This window comes from Bos indicus x Bos taurus, chromosome 11 (assembly GCF_003369695.1).
Source record: "Bos indicus x Bos taurus breed Angus x Brahman F1 hybrid chromosome 11, Bos_hybrid_MaternalHap_v2.0, whole genome shotgun sequence".
In the NCBI taxonomy this organism is placed as follows: domain Eukaryota; kingdom Metazoa; phylum Chordata; class Mammalia; order Artiodactyla; family Bovidae; genus Bos; species Bos indicus x Bos taurus.
This window is the reverse complement of record NC_040086.1, coordinates 3,191,980-3,212,348: the sequence shown is the minus strand read 5'-3', so window position 1 is coordinate 3,212,348 and position 20,369 is coordinate 3,191,980. Positions and strand designations below refer to the sequence as shown.

Sequence of the window (20,369 nt, the reverse complement as noted above, 5' to 3'; positions counted from 1 at the left end):
TTATGTGCTTTTCTTTGCTTAGCTATCCTAGCTTCAGAAACATTGCCTAATTCAAGGTTATGAAGATGTACCCACAGTATCTTCTAAGAGTTTTAGAACTTTAGCTCTTACACCAAGGTTTTTGCTCATTTTGAGTTAATTTTTACATACAGTATGAGGTAGGGTCCAGCTTCATTCTTTCACATGTAGATCCCGGTTGCCCTAATGCTACTTACTGAAAACACTATCCATTCTTCTTTGTGCCATAAATGAATTGATCCTAAATATGAGGGTTTCTTTCTGGATTCTCACTTCTGTTGATCTCCATGTTTATCTTTATTCCTAGTAGCACACTGTCTTGATTACTGTAACTTTGTAGTAAGTTTTGAAATCATGAAGTAAGAGTTCTCCACTGTGTTCTTCTTTGTCAAGGTTATTTTGGCTATTAAGGATTTCTCTCAGTTTCTTAAGAGCTTTAGGATCAATTTGGGGGAAAAAAGTGGGATTTTGATAACGGTTGCATTGAATCTAAGATCAACTTAGGGAGTATTACAGTCTTTACATTGTTAAGTATTCCAGCCTATGTCTTTCTATTTATTTAGGCCTTTAATTTCTTTCATTGAAGCTTTGTAGTGTAAAGTATATTAGTCTTACACTTCATCATGATGTATAAGCCTCTATATATGTTGCTAGAAGCGTATTTTGTATTTTCTTGCGGACTTGATATCCATATGTATAAGGGATATTGAGCTATAGTTTGCTTTTTTTGATAACTTTATCTGATTCTGGTATCAGTATTAAGGGCTCAGAATATGTTGGGAAGTGTTTTCCCCGTCTGCTTTATTTTGGAAGTTTGTGAAGCCCTGGTATAACTTCTTCTTTAAACATTTGGTGGAATGAAACCATTTGTCCCTAGGTTTTCCTTTGTAGGAAGGTTTTTAATTAGAAATTCAGTCTCTTGTTACAGGTCCATTCAGGCTTATTCTTGACTTAATTTCAGTAGTGTGTGTGTGTGTGTGTGTGTGTGTGTGTTTTCCAGTTTATTTTTTTTTATTTTTTTTTTTTATTTCTCATGTGTTCCCCATCCTGAACCCTCCTCCCTCCTCCCTCCCCATACCATCCCTCTGGGTCGTCCCAGTGCACCAGCCCCAAGCATCCAGCATCATGCATTGAACCTGAACTGGCATCTCGTTTCATACATGACATTTCACATGTTTCAATGCCATTCTCCCAAATCTTCCCACCCTCTCCCTCTCCCACAGAGTCCATAAGCCTGTTCTATACATCAGTGTCTCTTTTGCTGTCTCGTATACAGGGTTATCGTTACCATCTTTCTAAATTCCATATATATGCGTTAGTATACTGTATTGGTGTTTTTCCTTCTGGCTTACTTCACTCTGTATAATAGGCTCCAGTTTCATCCACCTCATTAGAACTGATTCAAATGTATTCTTTTTAATGGCTGAGTAATACTCCATTGTGTATATGTACCACAGCTTTCTTATCCATTCATCTACTGATGGACATCTAGGTTGCTTCCATGTCCTGGCTATTATCAATAGTGCTGCGATGAACATTGGGGTACACGTGTCTCTTTCCCTTCTGGTTTCCTCAGTGTGTATGCCCAGCAGTGGGATTGCTGGATCATAAGGCAGTTCTATTTCCAGTTTTTTAAGGAATCTCCACACTGTTCTCCATAGTGGCTGTACTAGTTTGCATTCCCACCAACAGTGTAAGAGGGTTCCCTTTTCTCCACACCCTCTCCAGCATTTATTATTTGTAGACTTTTGGATCGCAGCCATTCTGACTGGTGTGAAATGGTATCTCATAGTGGTTTTGATTTGCATTTCTCTGATAATGAGTGATGTTGAGCATTTTTTCATGTGTTTGTTAGCCATCTGTATGTCTTCTTTGGAGAAATGTCTATTTAGATCTTTGGCCCATTTTTTGATTGCGTCATTTATTTTTCTGGAGTTGAGCTGTAGGAGTTGCTTGTATATTTTTGAGATTAGTTGTTTGTCGGTTGCTTCATTTGCTATTATTTTCTCCCATTCTGAAGGCTGTCTTTTCACCTTGCTAATAGTTTCCTTTGATGTGCAGAAGCTTTTAAGTTTAATTAGGTCCCATTTGTTTATTTTTGCTTTTATTTCCAATATTCTGGGAGGTGGGTCATAGAGGATCCTGCTGTGATGTATGTCAGAGAGTGTTTTGCCTATGTTCTCCTCTAGGAGTTTTATAGTTTCTGGTCTTACGTTGAGATCTTTAATGCATTTTGAGTTTATTTTTGTATATGGTGTTAGAAAGTGTTCTAGTTTCATTCTTTTACAAGTGGTTGACCAGATTTCCCAGCACCACTTGTTAAAGAGATTGTCTTTAATCCATTGTATATTCTTGCCTCCTTTGTCAAAGATAAGGTGTCCATATGTGCGTGGATTTATCTCTGGGCTTTCTATTTTGTTCCATTGATCTATATTTCTGTCTTTGTGCCAGTACCATACTGTCTTGATAACTGTGGCTTTGTAGTAGAGCCTGAAGTCAGGTAGGTTGATTCCTCCGGTTCCATTCTTCTTTCTCAAGATCGCTTTGGCTATTCGAGGTTTTTTGTATTTCCATACAAATTGTGAAATCATTTGTTCTAGCTCTGTGAAGAATACTGTTGGTAGCTTGATAGGGATTGCATTGAATCTATAAATTGCTTTGGGTAGTATACTCATTTTCACTATATTGATTCTTCCAATCCATGAACATGGTATATTTCTCCATCTATTAGTGTCCTCTTTGATTTCTTTCACCAGTGTTTTATACTTTTCTATATATAGGTCTTTAGTTTCTTTAGGTAGATATATTCCTAAGTATTTTATTCTTTTCGTTGCAATGGTGAATGGAATTGTTTCCTTAATTTCTCTTTCTGTTTTCTCATTATTAGTGTATAGGAATGCAAGGGATTTCTGTGTGTTGATTTTATATCCTGCAACTTTACTATAATCATTGATTAGTTCTAGTAATTTTCTGGTGGAGTCTTTAGGGTTTTCTATGTAGAGGATCATGTCATCTGCAAATAGTGAGAGTTTTACTTCTTCTTTTCCAATTTGGATTCCTTTTATTTCTTTTTCTGCTCTGATTGCTGTGGCCAAAACTTCCAAAACTATGTTGAATAGTAATGGTGAAAGTGGGCACCCTTGTCTTGTTCCTGACTTTAGGGGAAATGCTTTCAATTTTTCACCATTGAGGATAATGTTTGCTGTGGGTTTGTCATATATAGCTTTTATTATGTTGAGGTATGTTCCTTCTATTCCTGCTTTCTGGAGAGTTTTTATCATAAATGGGTGTTGAATTTTGTCAAAGGCTTTCTCTGCATCTATTGAGATAATCATATGGTTTTTGTTTTTCAATTTGTTAATGTGGTGTATTACATTGATTGATTTGCGGATATTGAAGAATCCTTGCATCCCTGGGATAAAGCCCACTTGGTCATGGTGTATGATCTTTTTAATGTGTTGTTGGATTCTGATTGCTAGAATTTTGTTTAGGATTTTTGCATCTATATTCATCAGTGATATTGGTCTGTAGTTTTCTTTTTTTGTGGGATCTTTGTCAGGTTTTGGTATTAGGGTGATGGTGGCCTCATAGAATGAGTTTGGAAGTTTACCTTCCTCTGCAATTTTCTGGAAGAGTTTGAGCAGGATAGGTGTTAGCTCTTCTCTAAATTTTTGGTAGAATTCAGCTGTGAAGCCGTCTGGACCTGGGCTTTTGTTTGCTGGAAGATTTTTGATTACAGTTTCAATTTCCGTGCTTGTGATGGGTCTGTTAAGGTTTTCTATTTCTTCCTGGTCGAGTTTTGGAAAGTTGTACTTTTCTAAGAATTTGTCCATTTCTTCCTCGTTGTCCATTTTATTGGCATATAATTGTTGATAATAGTCTCTTATGATCCTTTGTATTTCTGTGTTGTCTATTGTGATCTCTCCATTTTCGTTTCTAATTTTATTGATTTGATTTTTCTCCCTTTGTTTCGTGATGAGTCTGGCTAATGGTTTATCAATTTTATTTATCCTTTCAAAGAACCAGCTTTTGGCTTTGTTGATTTTTGCTATGGTCTCTTTTGTTTCTTTTGCATTTATTTCTGCTCTAATTTTTAAGATTTCTTTCCTTCTACTAACCCTGGGGTTCTTCATTTCTTCCTTTTCTAGTTGCTTTAGGTGTAGAGTTAGGTTATTTATTTGACTTTTTTCTTGTTTCTTGAGGTGTGCCTGTATTGCTATGAACTTTCCCCTTAGGACTGCTTTTACTGTGTCCCACAGGTTTTGGGTTGTTGTGTTTTCATTTTCATTCGTTTCTATGCAAATTTTGATTTCTTTTTTGATTTCTTCTGTGATTTGTTGGTTATTCAGCAGGGTGTTGTTCAGCCTCCATATGTTGGAATTTTTAATAGTTTTTCTCCTGTAATTGAGATCTAATCTTACTGCATTGTGGTCAGAAAAGATGCTTGGAATGATTTCTATTTTTTTGAATTTACCAAGGCTAGCTTTATGGCCCAGGATGTGATCTATCCTGGAGAAGGTTCCATGTGCGCTTGAGAAAAAGGTGAAATTCATTGTTTTGGGATGAAATGTCCTATAGATATCAATTAGGTCTAACTGGTCTATTGTATCGTTTAAAGTTTGTGTTTCCTTGTTAATTTTCTGTTTAGTTGATCTATCCATAGGTGTGAGTGGGGTATTAAAGTCTCCCACTATTATTGTGTTATTGTTAATTTCTCCTTTCATACTTGTTAGCATTTGTCTTACATACTGCGGTGCTCCCATGTTGGGTGCATATATATTTATAATTGTTATATCTTCTTCTTGGATTGATCCTTTGATCATTATGTAGTGACCTTCTTTGTCTCTTTTCACAGCCTTTGTTTTAAAGTCTATTTTATCTGATATGAGTATTGCTACTCCTGCTTTCTTTTGGTCCCTATTTGCATGGAAAATCTTTTTCCAGCCCTTCACTTTCAGTCTGTGTGTGTCCCCTGTTTTGAGGTGGGTCTCCTGTAGACAACATATGTAGGGGTCTTGTTTTTGTATCCATTCAGCCAGTCTTTGTCTTTTGGTTGGGGCATTCAACCCATTTACGTTTAAGGTAATTACTGATAAGTATGATCCCGTTGCCATTTACTTTATTGTTTGGGGTTCGAATTTATACACCATTTTTGTGTTTCCTGTCTAGAGAATATCCTTTAGTATTTGTTGGAGAGCTGGTTTGGTGGTGCAGAATTCTCTCAGCTTTTGCTTGTCTGAGAAGCTTTTGATTTCTCCTTCATATTGAATGAGATCCTTGCTGGGTACAATAATCTGGGCTGTAGGTTATTTTCTTTCATCATTTTAAGTATGTCTTGCCATTCCCTCCTGGCTTGAAGAGTTTCTATTGAAAGATCAGCTGTTATCCTTATGGGAATCCCCTTGTGGGTTATTTGTTGTTTTTCCCTTGCTGCTTTTAATATTTGTTCTTTGTGTTTGATCTTTATTAATTTGATTAATATGTGTCTTGGGGTGTTTCGCCTGGGGTTTATCCTGTTTGGGATTCTCTGGGTTTCTTGGACTTGGGTGATTATTTCCTTCCCCAGTTTAGGGAAGTTTTCAACTATTATCTCCTCAAGTATTTTCTCATGGTCTTTCTTTTTGTCTTCTTCTTCTGGAACCCCTATGATTCGAATGTTGTAGCGTTTAATATTGTCCTGGAGGTCTCTGAGATTGTCCTCATTTCTTTTAATTCGTTTTTCTTTTATTCTCTCTGATTCATTTATTTCTACCATTCTATCTTCTAATTCACTAATCCTATCTTCTGCCTCTGTTATTCTACTATTTGTTGCCTCCAGAGTGTTTTTAATTTCATTTATTGCATTATTCATTATATGAATTCATTATATTCATATTATTCATTATATATTGACTCTTTTTTATTTCTTCTAGGTCCTTGTTAAACCTTTCTTGCATCTTCTCAATCCTTGTCTCCAAGCTATTTATCTGTGATTCCATTTTAATTTCAAGATTTTGGATCAATTTCACTATCATTATTCGGAATTCTTTATCAGGTAGATTCCCTATCTCTTCCTCTTTGGTTTGGTTTGGTGGGCATTTATCCTGTTCCTTTATCTGCTGGCTATTCCTCTGTCTCTTCATCTTGTTTAAATTGCTGAGTTTGGGGTGTCCTTTCTGTATTCTGGCAGTTTGTGGAGTTCTCTTTATTGTGGCTTTTCCTCGCTGTGTGTGGGTTTGTACAGGTGGCTTGTCAAGGTTTCCTGGTTAGGGAAGCTTGTGTCGGTGTTCTGATGGGTGGAGCTGTATTTCTTCTCTTTGTTCAGTCGCGCTGTGGGGAGGGAGGGAGGGATGCTGCAAACAAATAACACTGGCGTGCGCTCGCAGTGCCTCAGCCACACTGGGTCTGCCCTCGCTCACGGCGCGTGTAGCCTCCCTGCCCACACTGCTCGGGCTCTAGGTTGCTCCGCCGGGAACAATCCGAGGCTGGCCCTGGGTTGCATGTACCTCCCAGGTCCAAGCCGCTCAGGTTCAGGCACTCGGGTAGTCCTCAGAGGCGCAGACTCAGTTGGGCCTGAGTTTTGTGCTCTTCCCAGGTCCGAGCAGCTCAAGTGATGAGGTGTTTGGCGAGCGCCAATGCTGCGACTTATCGCCTCCCCGCCACTCGGTTATCTGGGTGTAAAACCGGCGCACCTTCTCAGGCAGATGTTAACCGTCCAGACCCCCAAAAAGTTTTAGTTAGCAAAGAAGCCTGCTTACAGTTTTATAGATAATGTCTCTCTGGGGCTGCGATTGCCCCCTTCCGGCTCTGGCTGCCTGTCACCGGAGGGGGAAGGTCTGCAGCCGGCTATCTCTGTTCAATTCTTTGTTCCGTGCGCAGGCCTGGTGGTCTTAGGTTAGGGCTGGTTTTTCGCGTGGTAGATATCCCACAGTCTGGTTTGCTAGCCCAAATTATTTCGCTCAGATAGTGCTCAGGGTATTCAGGCCAGATTCTTACTCTAAGCGATGCAGCCCGCGCTGCGCCTCCCTGCCCAGCCCTCGCTTGCTAATGGCGCGTGCAGGCGTCTGCGCTGCTTCTCCACTGGGGGAGTTACCGTAGGACTCGCAATCTTCGAGTTTTAATTGTTTATTTATTTTTTCTTCCTGTTATGTTGCCCTCTGTGCTTCCAAAGCTCGGCACAGATTCGGCAGTGAGAAGGTTTCCTGGTGTTTGGAAACTTCTCTCTTTTTAAGACTCCCTTCCCGGGACGGAACTCCGTCCCTCCCTCTTTTGTCTCTTTTTTTGTCTTTTATATTTTTTCCTACCTCCTTTCGAAGAGTTGGATTGCTTTTCTGGGTGCCTGATGTCCTCTGCCAGCATTCAGAAGTTGTTTTGTGGAATTTTCTCGACGTTTAAATGCTCTTTTGATGAATTTGTGGGGGAGAAAGTGTTCTCCCCGTCCTACTCCTCCGCCATCTTGGCTCCTCCCTCAGTAGTGTGTGTTTTTCCGGGTGTTCGTCCGTGCATCTAATTCGTTGGTGTACAGTTGTTCCTAGTTATTCTCTTTTTATAATCTGTCTCTATAAGGTTGGTAGGTGCCTTTTATTTCTGTAAAGTCGATAGCTGTTCATTCGCTCTGACTCTTTGGGACCCCATGGACTGCAGCGTGCCAGGCTTCGCTGTCCTTCACTGTCTTTCAGAGTTTGCTCAAACTCATGTCCGTTGAGTTGGTGATGCCATCCAACCGTCTCATGACATATTTCTACCCATTATTTACAGCATTCATTGTTTTCATGACTTATAGAAGATGTCTGGAAACAAGCACTGTCTAGTCATCATTTGCCATATTCAGAAAAAAGAATCTCTACCTAAAAAAATTTATATTATAAAAAATTAGAATTATAATTTATAATTATAAATTATAAAAATTATATTATAAATTATCCCTAATTATAGTAGAGAAAGATTTACCTTTAAAGTGAAGATATTTTTGTCTTATTCTTTACTAAAGTGCAATGGGGAAGTAAACTCAATTTCTGATCTTCTGTTTTGAATATAAGTGATTAAATAACTGACACACTGAGATTTTTTCCACAGAAAATGAATGTCTTTGTTACTCTCAGACATTGTAGTGATGTAGGTGAATATGAGAAGCTTAAAGTGCATCCTGCTGAGCTCAATTTCATAGAGCAAATGCTAGTAGGACCCTGAAAGCCAGAAGTTAAGCCCCTTGTGTTTATGTATCCTGCTTCCTCCCTTTGTATAGGAATATATGCCTGATCGTAAAAATTAGGTTGATTGAAGGTACTGCTGGTTGTGAGCATTAGCGTCACTTTATTTTGAAAGTAAACAGTAATGGGTGTAGAAGCTTAGGTTCTGAAGTCCCATGGTTGAAATTTATGGCCCCTCTCAAGCCACTTTCTTGCTGAGTGACCTTGAGCCTAACCTCACTGAACCTTTATCTTCAAATGGAATCCATAATATCTATGTCATAAACTTAGTTTGACGTTTAGTAACACAGTGACCGATGATTATCAGCATTTTTTCCGCACTCGGTCTTTGCTGCGGCACTCAGGCTTTCTCTAGTTACAGCGCACCCGGGTGCTCCAGTTGCAGCGTGCTGGCTTAGTTGCCGTGCAGCGTGTGGGATCTTAGTTCCCCAGCCAGGGAGCAAACCCACATCCCTGCTTTGGAAGGCAGATTCTTAACCACTGGACTGCCAGGAAAGTCCCCTAGACATCATTCTTTCTTCTACATCTGGTTGCTGCTCTAACTGTAAAACATTGGGACAGTTTAGAATTCCATTAGTGTATAAAATAAGGGACAGAAATTCTCAGGAGAGGAAGTAGCTGTCCTTGGTGGTTTCCAATCTAGAGATGTGGCCATATGGGAATTTGACTTGCTTGGGTTCCTTTTTGTAATTTATACCTTAATAACTGTTAACACATTAAATGACTAAGTGCATATCTAGTGTCACTTCTGCTTTTCTAGACATATAACTTAAAGTTATTAAGATCGATCACTTAAAGTAAAATACTCTAATTAATTTTATTCCAGAGTTGAATCCTGTTCATTTCTACATGCTTTAAGGAAAGCTGTTGATGTATAACACAGTATTCTCCTTTCAGGACTTTATAATAGCTGCTGGTCTTTTTTTTTTCCCCCCACCTAAGGTATCTCATGTATTTTTTCTTAAAGCTCCTACTTACATTATATTAGGTATTATATACCCAAATTATATTACTACTTTTCTATATTTAGGAAAGCTCTCATCAGTTAGATAAAGGTCTGACCTTGGTTGTTGATGGAATCTTACGTGATGGTTGTTGTATCATAACTAATGTTATTTGGTGACTAAGTTGTGTCTGACTGTGACCCCATGGACTACAGCACGCCAGGCTTCCCTGTCCTTCACTATCTCCTGCAGTTTGCACAAACTCATGTCCATTGAGTCAGTGATGCCATCCAGCCATCTCATACTCTGTCGCCTCCTTCTTCTCCTGCCCTCAATCTTTCCTGGCATCAGAGTCTTTTCCAGTGAGTTGGCTCTTGACAGCAGGTGGCCAGAGTATTGGAGCTTCGGCATCAGTCCTTCCAATGAATATTCAGGGTTGATTTTCTTTAGGATTGACTGGTTTGATCTCTTGCTGTGCATGGGACTCTCAAGAGTTTTCTCCAGCATCACAATTTAAAAGCATCAGTTCTTCGGCTCTCAGCCTTCTTTATGGTCCAACTCTCACATCTGTACATGACTACTGAAAAACCGTAACTCTAATAGCAGCCACCAAATACAGCTCATTTCTGTTACTTTTTTTGTTTGTTTGTTTTCTCTGCTAGCTAAATGGAAAGCTTCTAACTGGGAGTTGGTCTCCTCACATAGACATCTCAGAACTAGCAGTGACTTTTTGTCCGTTACATTGTGGGTGTCTGGCTATTTCAGTTAATTCTTGTTAGGTCATTGTGTCCTTGCATCAGTATACCTGTTTTCAACAAGAGCATAACAGAAAGGTTTTCTGGATCATCTAAAATGTCACCTTATGTTAAAAGGAGGGGGAACTGATGAGAAATGGATGAGTATGCTGGGCATAACCTTTTATTTCACAGTCCTTTTTTCTTAACAGTCTGTTGCTTTATTTGGATACATTTTTGTGTACTCCAGATGTACTCTATGTCAGTAATTCCCTTGTAGCCATTAGCTCTGATCTTAGTTTGGAAATTCAACCTCAACTAGGACTAGAGAGAATCAGAAGTAATTCATTTGTATCAGTGGATGCAAATAACCAGTACTTGTGCCTGAGCAGAAAGATGAAATTTCATTCACACACAGAATTGTTGAATGTTCTCTGTATATGAAGAACTGGTGAGGAATGCCCCTCAGAGTAGAGCAAATTGGCACTGAGGTTGAAGAGAAACACAAGAAATGGAGGGATAAGGCCTTCCACAAAATAAAATCAGGGTGCTCTTATTAGAGTAAGAAGAAATGGATGCTCAGCAGGCAGCAAAGACATCATCCAAGTAGGTGAAGTGATGTAATTATTTCACTGGCATCTTGGCTGCCCCATGACTTTCAGCTTTGGTCACACTGGAAAGCCAGGTACATGGGATTAGACAGTAGCCTTCTTCCTGAATACACAAAGACCAACAAAGAGGAGTCAGGGAGGGTCATATTAAACCAAATAAAACACCACTGTTTTGTGGGTTTTAAAAAATAGGCTTTCATTTTAGAACAGTTTTAGATTTACGTAAAAATTCCAAATAGAGTGCAGAGTTGCCATACACCCCTGGCCCAGTTTGCCCTGTTATTAACATCTCATACTTATGTGGTCTTTTTTTTTGGCAATTGAACCAGTTTTAGTACATTATTATTAAGTTCATATTTTATTCAAGTTTTCTCAGTTTTTACCTAAATGAAAGTTTTTCCCTTTTCTTTTCCAGAATGCCACCCAAAATACAGCATTACATTTAGTAATCATGTCTCCTTAGGCTCCTTTGATCTGTGACAGTTTCTCAGACGTTTCTTATATTTGATGACTTCAACAGTTTTCAGGAGTGTACTGCTCAGGTGTTTTTCTAGAATGTCCCTCAGCTGAGATTTGCTGATGTTTTTCTCGTGATGAGTCTGGAGTTACGTGATTTTAGGAGGAAGACCATAAAGTGCCATTTTTGTTTCAGCATATCAAGGGCACTGTCCCCATGGCTTTCACTGTGGATGTTGACCTTGATCATCTGACTGAGGTAACATTTGTCAGGTTTCTCCATTGTCAGGTTACTCTCTTTTTCCTCTTTTCCATACTGTTTTCTTTGGAAGGGGTCACCATGGGCATCCCATGCTTAGGGAGTGGGCAGTTATGTTCCACCTTCTAAGTAAAAGAGCTTCTACATAAATTATTTAGAATTCTTCTCCCCCATTATTTATTCATTCATTTATTTATACAAGTATAGACTCATAGATACTTATTTTATACTTTGGGTTTTAATCCAGTACTACTTGACATGATTGCTCAAGTTGTTGCAGCTTTGGCCATTGGGGAACTCTTCCTGTTAACTCTTACATCTCTCTGACATAATGGAGGGTTTTTTGTTTTGTCTTGTTTTTTTTTTTAAGCACTTTCTTTCTGGCACAAGTTTCACCTTTTGTATCTCTCCCCCGACCCCAGTCCTAGATTCAGCCAAGCCCCCGTTCCTTTTATTGGAGAATGGTATTAGGACCCAAGATCTGTGTGCTGTATATGTGCTTCTTGCTGTTAGGTTGTAATGTGTGTGTGTATACCCACCAGTGTGTAGGCACATCAGTAAATGTTTCTGTAGGTAACCATCTGTAGCTTTGTCATGCTCAACATTAGTTTGTGCTGATGTTGTTAACTCTAATCCATTACCAGGTGGATCAGTCTAGCCTCCTTCCCTTGCTTTTTTGTGAACTCTTATTCAAAACTGAGAAGTCTTGACAGTCACCATCCACCATCCATATATTTAATGGTTGAATTCAAGAACACATGTAGAGCAGCATCAGGATGGTTAACCCAAACCCCTGTGGAAAATAACTTTATCACCTAAAGATAGTGCTTATGTCCAGTTTCATTTGCCTTTAGTCTTACTCATTCTACTCATTTCCAAATTACTTAGGTCAGCACCTTTCACCTCACCCCCTTCTGTGAGATGGTTTCGTACTTTTAGAATAGAAATAAGTGGTTTTGTCATATTCTGCAGTCTGCCCTGGGATTCCTGATCTCCTAAATGATTTTTTTAAATTGCTTACAGTAGGTTTACTATGTTGTAAAGTTCTGTTTTTAATAAATGCATAGGGTCATATGCATCTCACATTACAGTATCATATAGAAGACTGCTTTGAAAAGTTCCATGTGGTTTCCTTATTTCACTCTTCCTTTCTCTCCAAATGCCTCAAAACCACTGATCTTATTACCATCTCTCTAGTATCGCTTTTTCCAGAATGTCATATACTTAAAATCATAGAGCATGTAGCCCTTTCTTTTACTTTTTATCACTGAGTAATACTCCAACAACAGACTGGTTCCAAATAGGAAAAGGAGTATGTCAAGGCTGTATATTGTCACTCTGCTTATTTAACTTATATGCAGAGTACATTATGAGAAACACTGGGCTGGAAGAAGCACAAGCTGGAATCAAGATTGCCGGGAGAAATATCAATAACCTCAGAGACGCAGATGATACCACCCTTATGGCAGAAAGTGAAGAGGAACTAAAGAGCCTCTTGATGAAACTGAAAGAGGAGAGTGAAAAAGTTGGCTTAAAGCTCAACATTCAGAAAACGAAGATCATGGCATCTGGTCCCATAGCTTCATGGCAAATAGATGGAGAAACAGTGGAAACAGTGTCAGACTTTATTTTTTTGGGCTCCAAAATCACCGAAGATGGTGACTGCAGCCATGAAATTAAAAGACGCTTACTCCTTGGAAGAAAAGTTATGACCAACCTAGATAGCATATTAAAAAGCAAAGGTATTACTTTGCCAACAAAGATCTGTCTAGTCAAGGCTGTGGTCATGTATGGATGTGAGAGTTGGACTGTGAAGAAGGCTGAGTGCCGAAGAATTGATGCTTTTGAACTGTGGTATTAGAGAAGACTCTTGAGAGTCCCTTGGACTGCAAGGAGATCCAACCAGTGCATTCTAAAGGAGACCAGTCCTGGGTGTTCATTGGAAGGACTGATGCTGAGGCTGAAACTCCAGTACTTTGGCCATCTCATGCGAAGAGTTGACTCATTGGAAAAGACCCTAATGCTGGGAGGGATTGGGGGCAGGAGGAGAAGGGGATGACAGAGGATGAGATGGCTGGATGGCATCACTGACTCAATGCACATGAGTTTGGGTGAACTCTGGGAGTTGGTGATGGACAGGGAGGCCTGGCGTGCTGCGATTCATGGGGTCACAAAGAGTCGGACACGAGTGAGTGACTGAGCTGAACTGAATACTCCATTGTATGGATAATCTGCATTTGTCTCTGTTGTTGTTGTTATTTAGTTGCTAAATTGTGTCTGACTGTTTGTGACCCCAAGGACTGCAGCATGCCAAGCTCTTCTATCCTCTACCATCTCCCAGAATTTGTTTATATTCATGTCCACTGAGGAGGTGATGCTATCTAACCATCTCATCCTCTGCTAGCCCCTTCTCCTTTTGCCTTCAGTCTTTCCCAGCATCAGAATCTTTTCCAGTGAGTTAGCTCTTTGCATCAGGTGACCAAAGTATTGGAGCTTCAGCTCCAGCATCAGTCTTTCCAGTGAATATTCAGGGTTGGTTTCCTTTAAGATTGACTGGTTTGATATCCTTGCAGTCCAGGGAACTCTCAGGAGTCTTCTCGGCACCACAATTAGAAAGCATCAATTCTTCAGCTCCTAGCCTTAGATGGTCCAGCTCTCACATCTGTACATGACTACTGGAAAGCCATAGCTTTGACTATATGGACCTTTGTCGGCAAAGTGATGTCTCTGCTTTTTAATATGCTGTCTAGATTTGTCATAGCTTTCCTTCCAAGGAGCAAAACCTCTTTTAATTTCATCACTGCAGTTACCATCTGCAGTGATTTTTGGAGCCCCTGAAAACAAAATCTGTCATTGCTTCCACTTTTTCCCCTTCTATTTGCCCTTAAGTGATGGGACCGGATGCCATGATCTTAGTTCTTTTAATGTTGAATTTCAAGTCAGCTTTTTCTTTACTCACCTATTAAAGGACATCTTGATTGTGTCCAGTTTTTGAAGGTTACGAACAAACCTGCTTATAAGGAGTTGCTTGCAGATTTTTATGTGGACATAAGTTTTCAAATCAGTTAGGTAAATACTTGGAACACAATTACTGCAGCTAGTTGAACTTAATTTCCTACTTTCTGGCAGTATAGCAGGAATAAATATTTTGTGAGTGGCTTACATAGTTTGTAGGTTGTTAAAACTACTTTCTAACTGGATTGTTTTAGTTCAAGCATTTCATTCTGAAGTATTAGTTATATTTTCTTCTTTAACCATTACCATCAAGCAGTAGTATGTTTTAAAAGCATTAACTTGTAGCAATTAATTTTAAATTAAAAGATTTTATTTAAATGAAATTTCTTTCCTGTTAAGTGACAATCTGTTTTGTTTCCATCACAGCATTTATTCAGTCGGAGAGCATAATAGAAGTGCTGCGTTTTGATGATGGAGGGCTTCTACAGGTAATTTTATTTTAAGTTTGAAGAATTATTTAAGGCTCATTGTCAAGCCTTGAATAAAATCTGATTATTATTTTTCTTTTAAAATGTAACTGGTTCAAAAAAATAAAAAAATAAAATGTAACTGGTTCAAATGCAATATATTTTATGAGCTTTATATGCAGACAGGTCAGTAGAGTCATGGGTAATAATACAAACCTTCTTAGCTGTGTGAATTATCTTTTAAATTAAATATTTGTAGGGGATGTTGGGAGGATAGGTGGCGAGTGTCAGATCAGGAGCACTGGAATTGCTGGTAAACTGTATTATAGAGTATGGAGCCAGTGAGGAAAACACATGAATTTGGATGTTGGACCGTAGATACTTATCTGGAAGAGAACTCCAAAGGGTGTATGTACTGTGGATTTACATTTATGTCATCCTTCCCGTAGCCATCCTAAGCCATGTCTTTAAATACATTGTGCATAAAATTAGAAGATGTAATCTGATAAAAAGCCTATCCTTCCTTTCAGATCTAGCTCACATATCACCATGAAGCCCATTTTAGTCTTCCCAGCTCAAAAATCAGTTCTAGGATTTCAGAGCTGAATGAGACAATAAATGACATTTTAACCACTCCTGATTTTCATGGCTGATTTTCACCTTTCTTCAAAACTTTTACCATATTTTGTGCTTATTCTATAGCATTACCACCTTCATCATAATAACATGTGTTTTCAGGTGTCATGTTATTTGGTAACATGACTGATAATTTTTTACTTTTTATATTCAAGGGAAACCAAGGTTTAAAAGATTTAGAAAGTTGCTCAAAATTTCGTGACTTTGCAGTAATGGGACTGGTATTGGAATTCTGTTCTTCTCACTTTGGGTGTGGTAGAAATACATTGGTGATTGTTCGTATCTCTGTTACATGATGCTGCCAATCATGTGTTTGTTTTACTTAATTATAAACTAAATACATGACTTAAATATAGTTCTGAAAAAAACATTTCCTGAAGCTCATAATGAGGGCAGGAAAGTAAAAATTAAAAGTTTGATTAAGGCAACAGAGAAATAATTCTGCTAGGAGCCTGGAGTAAGATTTCTATTTGTGTTGTGGTGTAAATTTAGGTTTTAGGCACTAAGCCAGACAAGCAAGAAAAAAGGTGATCGGTCGTAAGGTTCTTTTTCTCTGACAGTGAAGCAGATCGGTGCTTTGGATGACGGCTGTTTCCCTGCTTCTAAGTTTTTAGATAAACTTACTCTACTTTTACCCAGGAGATGTTAAGAAACACATACCTCAGGCACTGGCTGCACTGTGCTTACAGAACATCTTTGTGTGGCTTTTTATATTTTAAAAGTGAATAAAACAAGATATATAATGATCTCTGGGTTTGTAAAGCCATCTCGTGAGAAAGTGATCTTAGTCTCTTTTTTCCAGTTCTTTAATCTCTTGCAGGGTAAGAACTTGGAGAACCTGTAGGAGTGACCATTTAAAATATCTCCCTTTGGGTGATTTGTAGGATCTAGAGAGCAGGCAACTCAGTACTGAATTTCTGAAAACAGTTCTCCAAATGTAGTTATTTATTACTGATTAAAGGTGGATTTATGTCTTTTAGGAACTAGACATATGGGTTGCAAGTGGAAAATTCTGAAAGCTTGGCGTGTTTTGCTGGTGGTGGGAGTGGGGGGCTGTTAATCCATATCTAAAAGGACTCCGGTATGGAAGAGCTTGTCACCTGGGATGTCATTTGCTCATACTCTTTGGGTCTGCTGCTATGCTGGGACCAGAGCTTGGGGGTGACCTCAGAGTTCTATACCAAAGACAATTTTAGACTGCAGTGTTAAGGGCAGGTAGTACTAAAGTGGTAAACTCAGCCACACTGAAACGGCATTGAGACTCCCGCAGAGTGCCTGATGTTGGGGTGCTATACAGAATGGATTATATATCTTCAACTAACAGAATATTAGACCCTTTGAATAGAAATGTGTAAGAATCATTCATTTTAATGTTGAAGGATGTTTCCTAGGAACAGCAGTTTTGATTTGACATAATGTCATTCTTTCTGGCAATAATTTGCCATTAAGTTCAGCTGTTTCTTAAACAGCTCCTGGTTTCTTGTGATTAGAACAACAGTATATACACGTAGTATTTCTATGGCAGAATACATATCAGGTTTCTCCAAATTAGATTAAAGCTAAAGTAAGGAGAGAGTCAAAGCAGCAGCTTTGTTTGACATGATTTAAAATTAGAATTTTGCCTGAGAGCATTCCCTCCCAGATTGTGGAATTTATATTTTTGTGTTTTGGCTCATAGTGATTTTTTAAGTCCTAGAAATTAATTGATGGTAAGTCAGTAAAAATTGTTCCAACTCATAAAAAATTTGCTAGAAAAATTGGACTTGATTTTCTTGTTTTCTAGAAATAAGGAAGACGAGGCTCATAAAAGTTAAATAATTTGCTCAGTGTTCAGCTGTTAGAGCAAGAATCTGGCATGTAGTACTTACGCAGCTTCCTGGTATCAGAGCTCTTTGCACAGCAGGACACGTGTGCAGCTCTTTCCAGTGCATTCCTTGTGTTAGCACTGGTGACACCTGGGTATGATTAGAAACCGTAGCCCTCCTCTCAGCCGTGTGTTCTGTAGGTGGTGCTTTGGCTGTTGTCATTCCTGGTTGACAGGGCTACTAAGCTTTGGTATATAGAACAAGGAAGCTGAATTCATTTCTTAGATGAGAACAAGATGAGCACAAATACTTGAGGATTTTTCCTCAGGATCTTGCTGAGAACCCCACCTGACACATAACCATAAAAAAAAAATCTGTTGAGGAGCAGTATGGAAAACATTATAGTAGAGAGCAAACTTAACAGCAAAATGCTACAAGTTTTATCTCTGAGATGAAGACTGGGTTAGAGATGCCCACTAAATACCACTGATACTCAACATCTCCTAGTTGTAGCCAGTAAGGCAAGAAAAATAATCAAAAACTTAAAAGGATTAGAAAGGAGGAAAGAAAACGTTATTCACCTCAGATTATGGTAAGTTTATGGAGGTAATCCAGAGTCTGGAGATAAGTTGTTAGATTCAGTAAGCACTTGAGCAAGTTTTCTGGTTAACAGTTGATATGTAAAACACAAGCGCATCTCTACATTTTATGTTGAACCATATGAATTAAACCACTTTTATGGATCAGAAAAGGCAACAGAGTCCAGCCCAACTCATACATATATGGATACTTGATTTGTGAATCACTGAAGAATGTTGGGGAACACTCGGTAAAGGGTGCTAGAACAAGTGAACATCTATATGGGAGAGACCTCCCACCGATAACAAAAATACTGTAACTTTTTTGGAACTCTGGAGTCTTTTGAAGGCTTGTAACTTCAAGGGGAAGGCTTGAGGTAAGTTAAAGTAGAATATAGTCCGTAAATTAACATAGAATATAGTCCGTTTCAGCGTTTAGCATAAAAGCAGTTACCACCCTCCCCCACTGGCCCGGTGGCAGGCAGCTGTGCAGTGTTTGTCAAACAGCTTGCCCACAGCCTGCAGGAGCCTCGGTGGCCAGAAAAGGGCTCTGTCCTCCAAGTATTGGGGATCCCTGTCCTGACTGCTGCTTTTGATCTCAGAGGTTAGACAAAGAGGCAGGTGGCCATTGTTGTTGCAACTCCCCCACTGTTTAAAAGTTCCTCATCCTTAAGTGACCCAGAAGATTTTTAAAGGTCTAACAACCTTCAAAAGCTATTGCATAATTGGCAGAAATTAGAAAAATCATTTTGAATGTTCAGGGAAGGGCCTGGATTCATAAAAGACCTGAGAAGACCTTAAGATCAGACCTCAGGTTTATCTTTGCATAGACACAGCCTGCAAAAATTATAAAACCAAAAGCAATAAACAGAAACAAGCAGGCGGCAAACTCTGGAAAAGGAGGAGAATCTCACATCCAGAGTCATTCCTCTGGATGTCAGAGGAATGTTATTAGATTCAGATATCCAGTTTTAAACAAAAATCACAGTGTGTAAAAAAAAAAAAAAAAAAACATGAAAAATGACTCAAACAAAAAAAATAATCAACAGAAACCGTCTCTGAAAAAGACCTGATAGCAGGTCTACTGTACAAATTTGAAGTAGATATACTTTAAAAACAGTCATTTTAAGGATGCTCAAAGAGCTAAAGGAAGATGTGGAGAAAATCAAGAAAACAACATATGAACAAAATGAAAATATCAATAGAAATATAGAAAGCCTTGTTCAGAAACACTGACATGACAGTAACTTTTGATACCAAAACACTTGAAGAGAAATTAGAATCCACCTAAGAAGCACAAGTACCCCTAGAAGGGCACAAGCCAACAGCAATCAGATTTTTCTCATAATAATGCTGACTTTTCTTTAATCATTCATCTTTTTGTTCCTCAGGATCCAGAATTTCCATAGTCTTATCTTCCAGTTTGATGATTCTTTATCCTGCTTGCTCAAATCTGCCTTTGAATCTCTCTAATGAAGTTTTCATTTCAGTCATTGTACAACATTTAAGTTTTGCGAGATGAGTAAGTTCGGGAGATTTAGTGTACAATATGGCTGTAATTAATAATACTGTGTTATATGCTTGAAATTTGCTCGGCTAGTAGTTCTTAATCGTTCTCACAAAAGAAAATTTTATGAAGTGATCATTTCACAATGTATATGCATATTAAAACATCACATTGTATGCTTCAAATGTAAATAATTTTTATTTTCCAATTATACCTCAGTGAAGCTGGGGAAAACAGAAATCAAAAAGAAAATTGAGCTGAAAGTACAGTAACTGAAATGAAGAACTCTTGATTCTGAGGAACAGAAAGATGAAAGATTAAATAAAAGTCACTGGATCCTATGACCATCAAGTGGACCAACATCTGCAGTGTCCTAAAAAATTAAAAGAGAGAACACTTGAAGATACAGTGGCTGAAAATGTCACAAATTAATGTGAATGTGAGCATCCAAGACGCTCAGTGGACTCCAAGTAAGGTGAACTCAGAGATGCACACCGGGACATGCTACATCAGACCTTTAAAAGACAAACCCTGAAAGCAACAAGAGAAAAGGGACTCATCGCGTGAAAAAGATCCTCAATAACTTATTAAGAGATTTCTTATCACACACTTTGGAGACCCGAAGGCTGTGGGCCCCATATTCAAAGTGCTGTAAGGAAAAGACTATCAACCAAGAATCCTATTTCTGGCAAACCTGTTCTTCAGAAGTGAGGGAGAAATTAAGACATTTCCAGATAAATAAAAGCTGAGGAAGCTTATTACCATTAGACCTAACCCTTGCCCGAAATGCTGGAGAGAGTCCTGCAGGTAAAAATGAAGGAACACTAAACACGGTAAAGGCGTGAAGAAACGAAGATCACAGTAGAATTGAAACGTGGGCAGTTTACAAGCGGGTTTTATTGGAACAGTGGTTTCAAACTCCACATTTTGTTTTCTCCATTATTTAAGAGACTAATACATTAAAAAGAAACAAAACCTAATAGTCTAAAAGCAATGATTAGTGCCACTTTGGTTTGTAACTTCGCGTTTTGGTTTCTACATAAAGAATAATATACTTAAAATAATTATTTGGTTTTAGATACAAAGTATATAAAGAATAAATTTTGTGACACCAACAACTGAAAGAAGTAGGGATGGAGCTGAAAAGAAGTACACGTTGAGTGTGATTGAGTTAAAGCTGATAACAATTCAAATTAAAGTATTACAACTT

The 20,369-nt window shown here is 38.5% G+C and overlaps 1 protein-coding gene across 2 annotated transcripts in view; it reads left to right on the top strand.

Annotated features, from left to right (window-relative positions):
• TMEM131 (transmembrane protein 131) overlaps positions 1-20,369 on the top strand; it is a 185,995-nt gene that overhangs the window by 43,336 nt on the left and 122,290 nt on the right. For both annotated transcript variants that reach the window (XM_027554633.1, XM_027554632.1), the window contains exon 2: positions 14,593-14,654. In XM_027554633.1, coding sequence (XP_027410434.1) covers positions 14,593-14,654 — 62 coding nt within the window. The remainder of the gene's footprint in view (positions 1-14,592; positions 14,655-20,369) is intronic.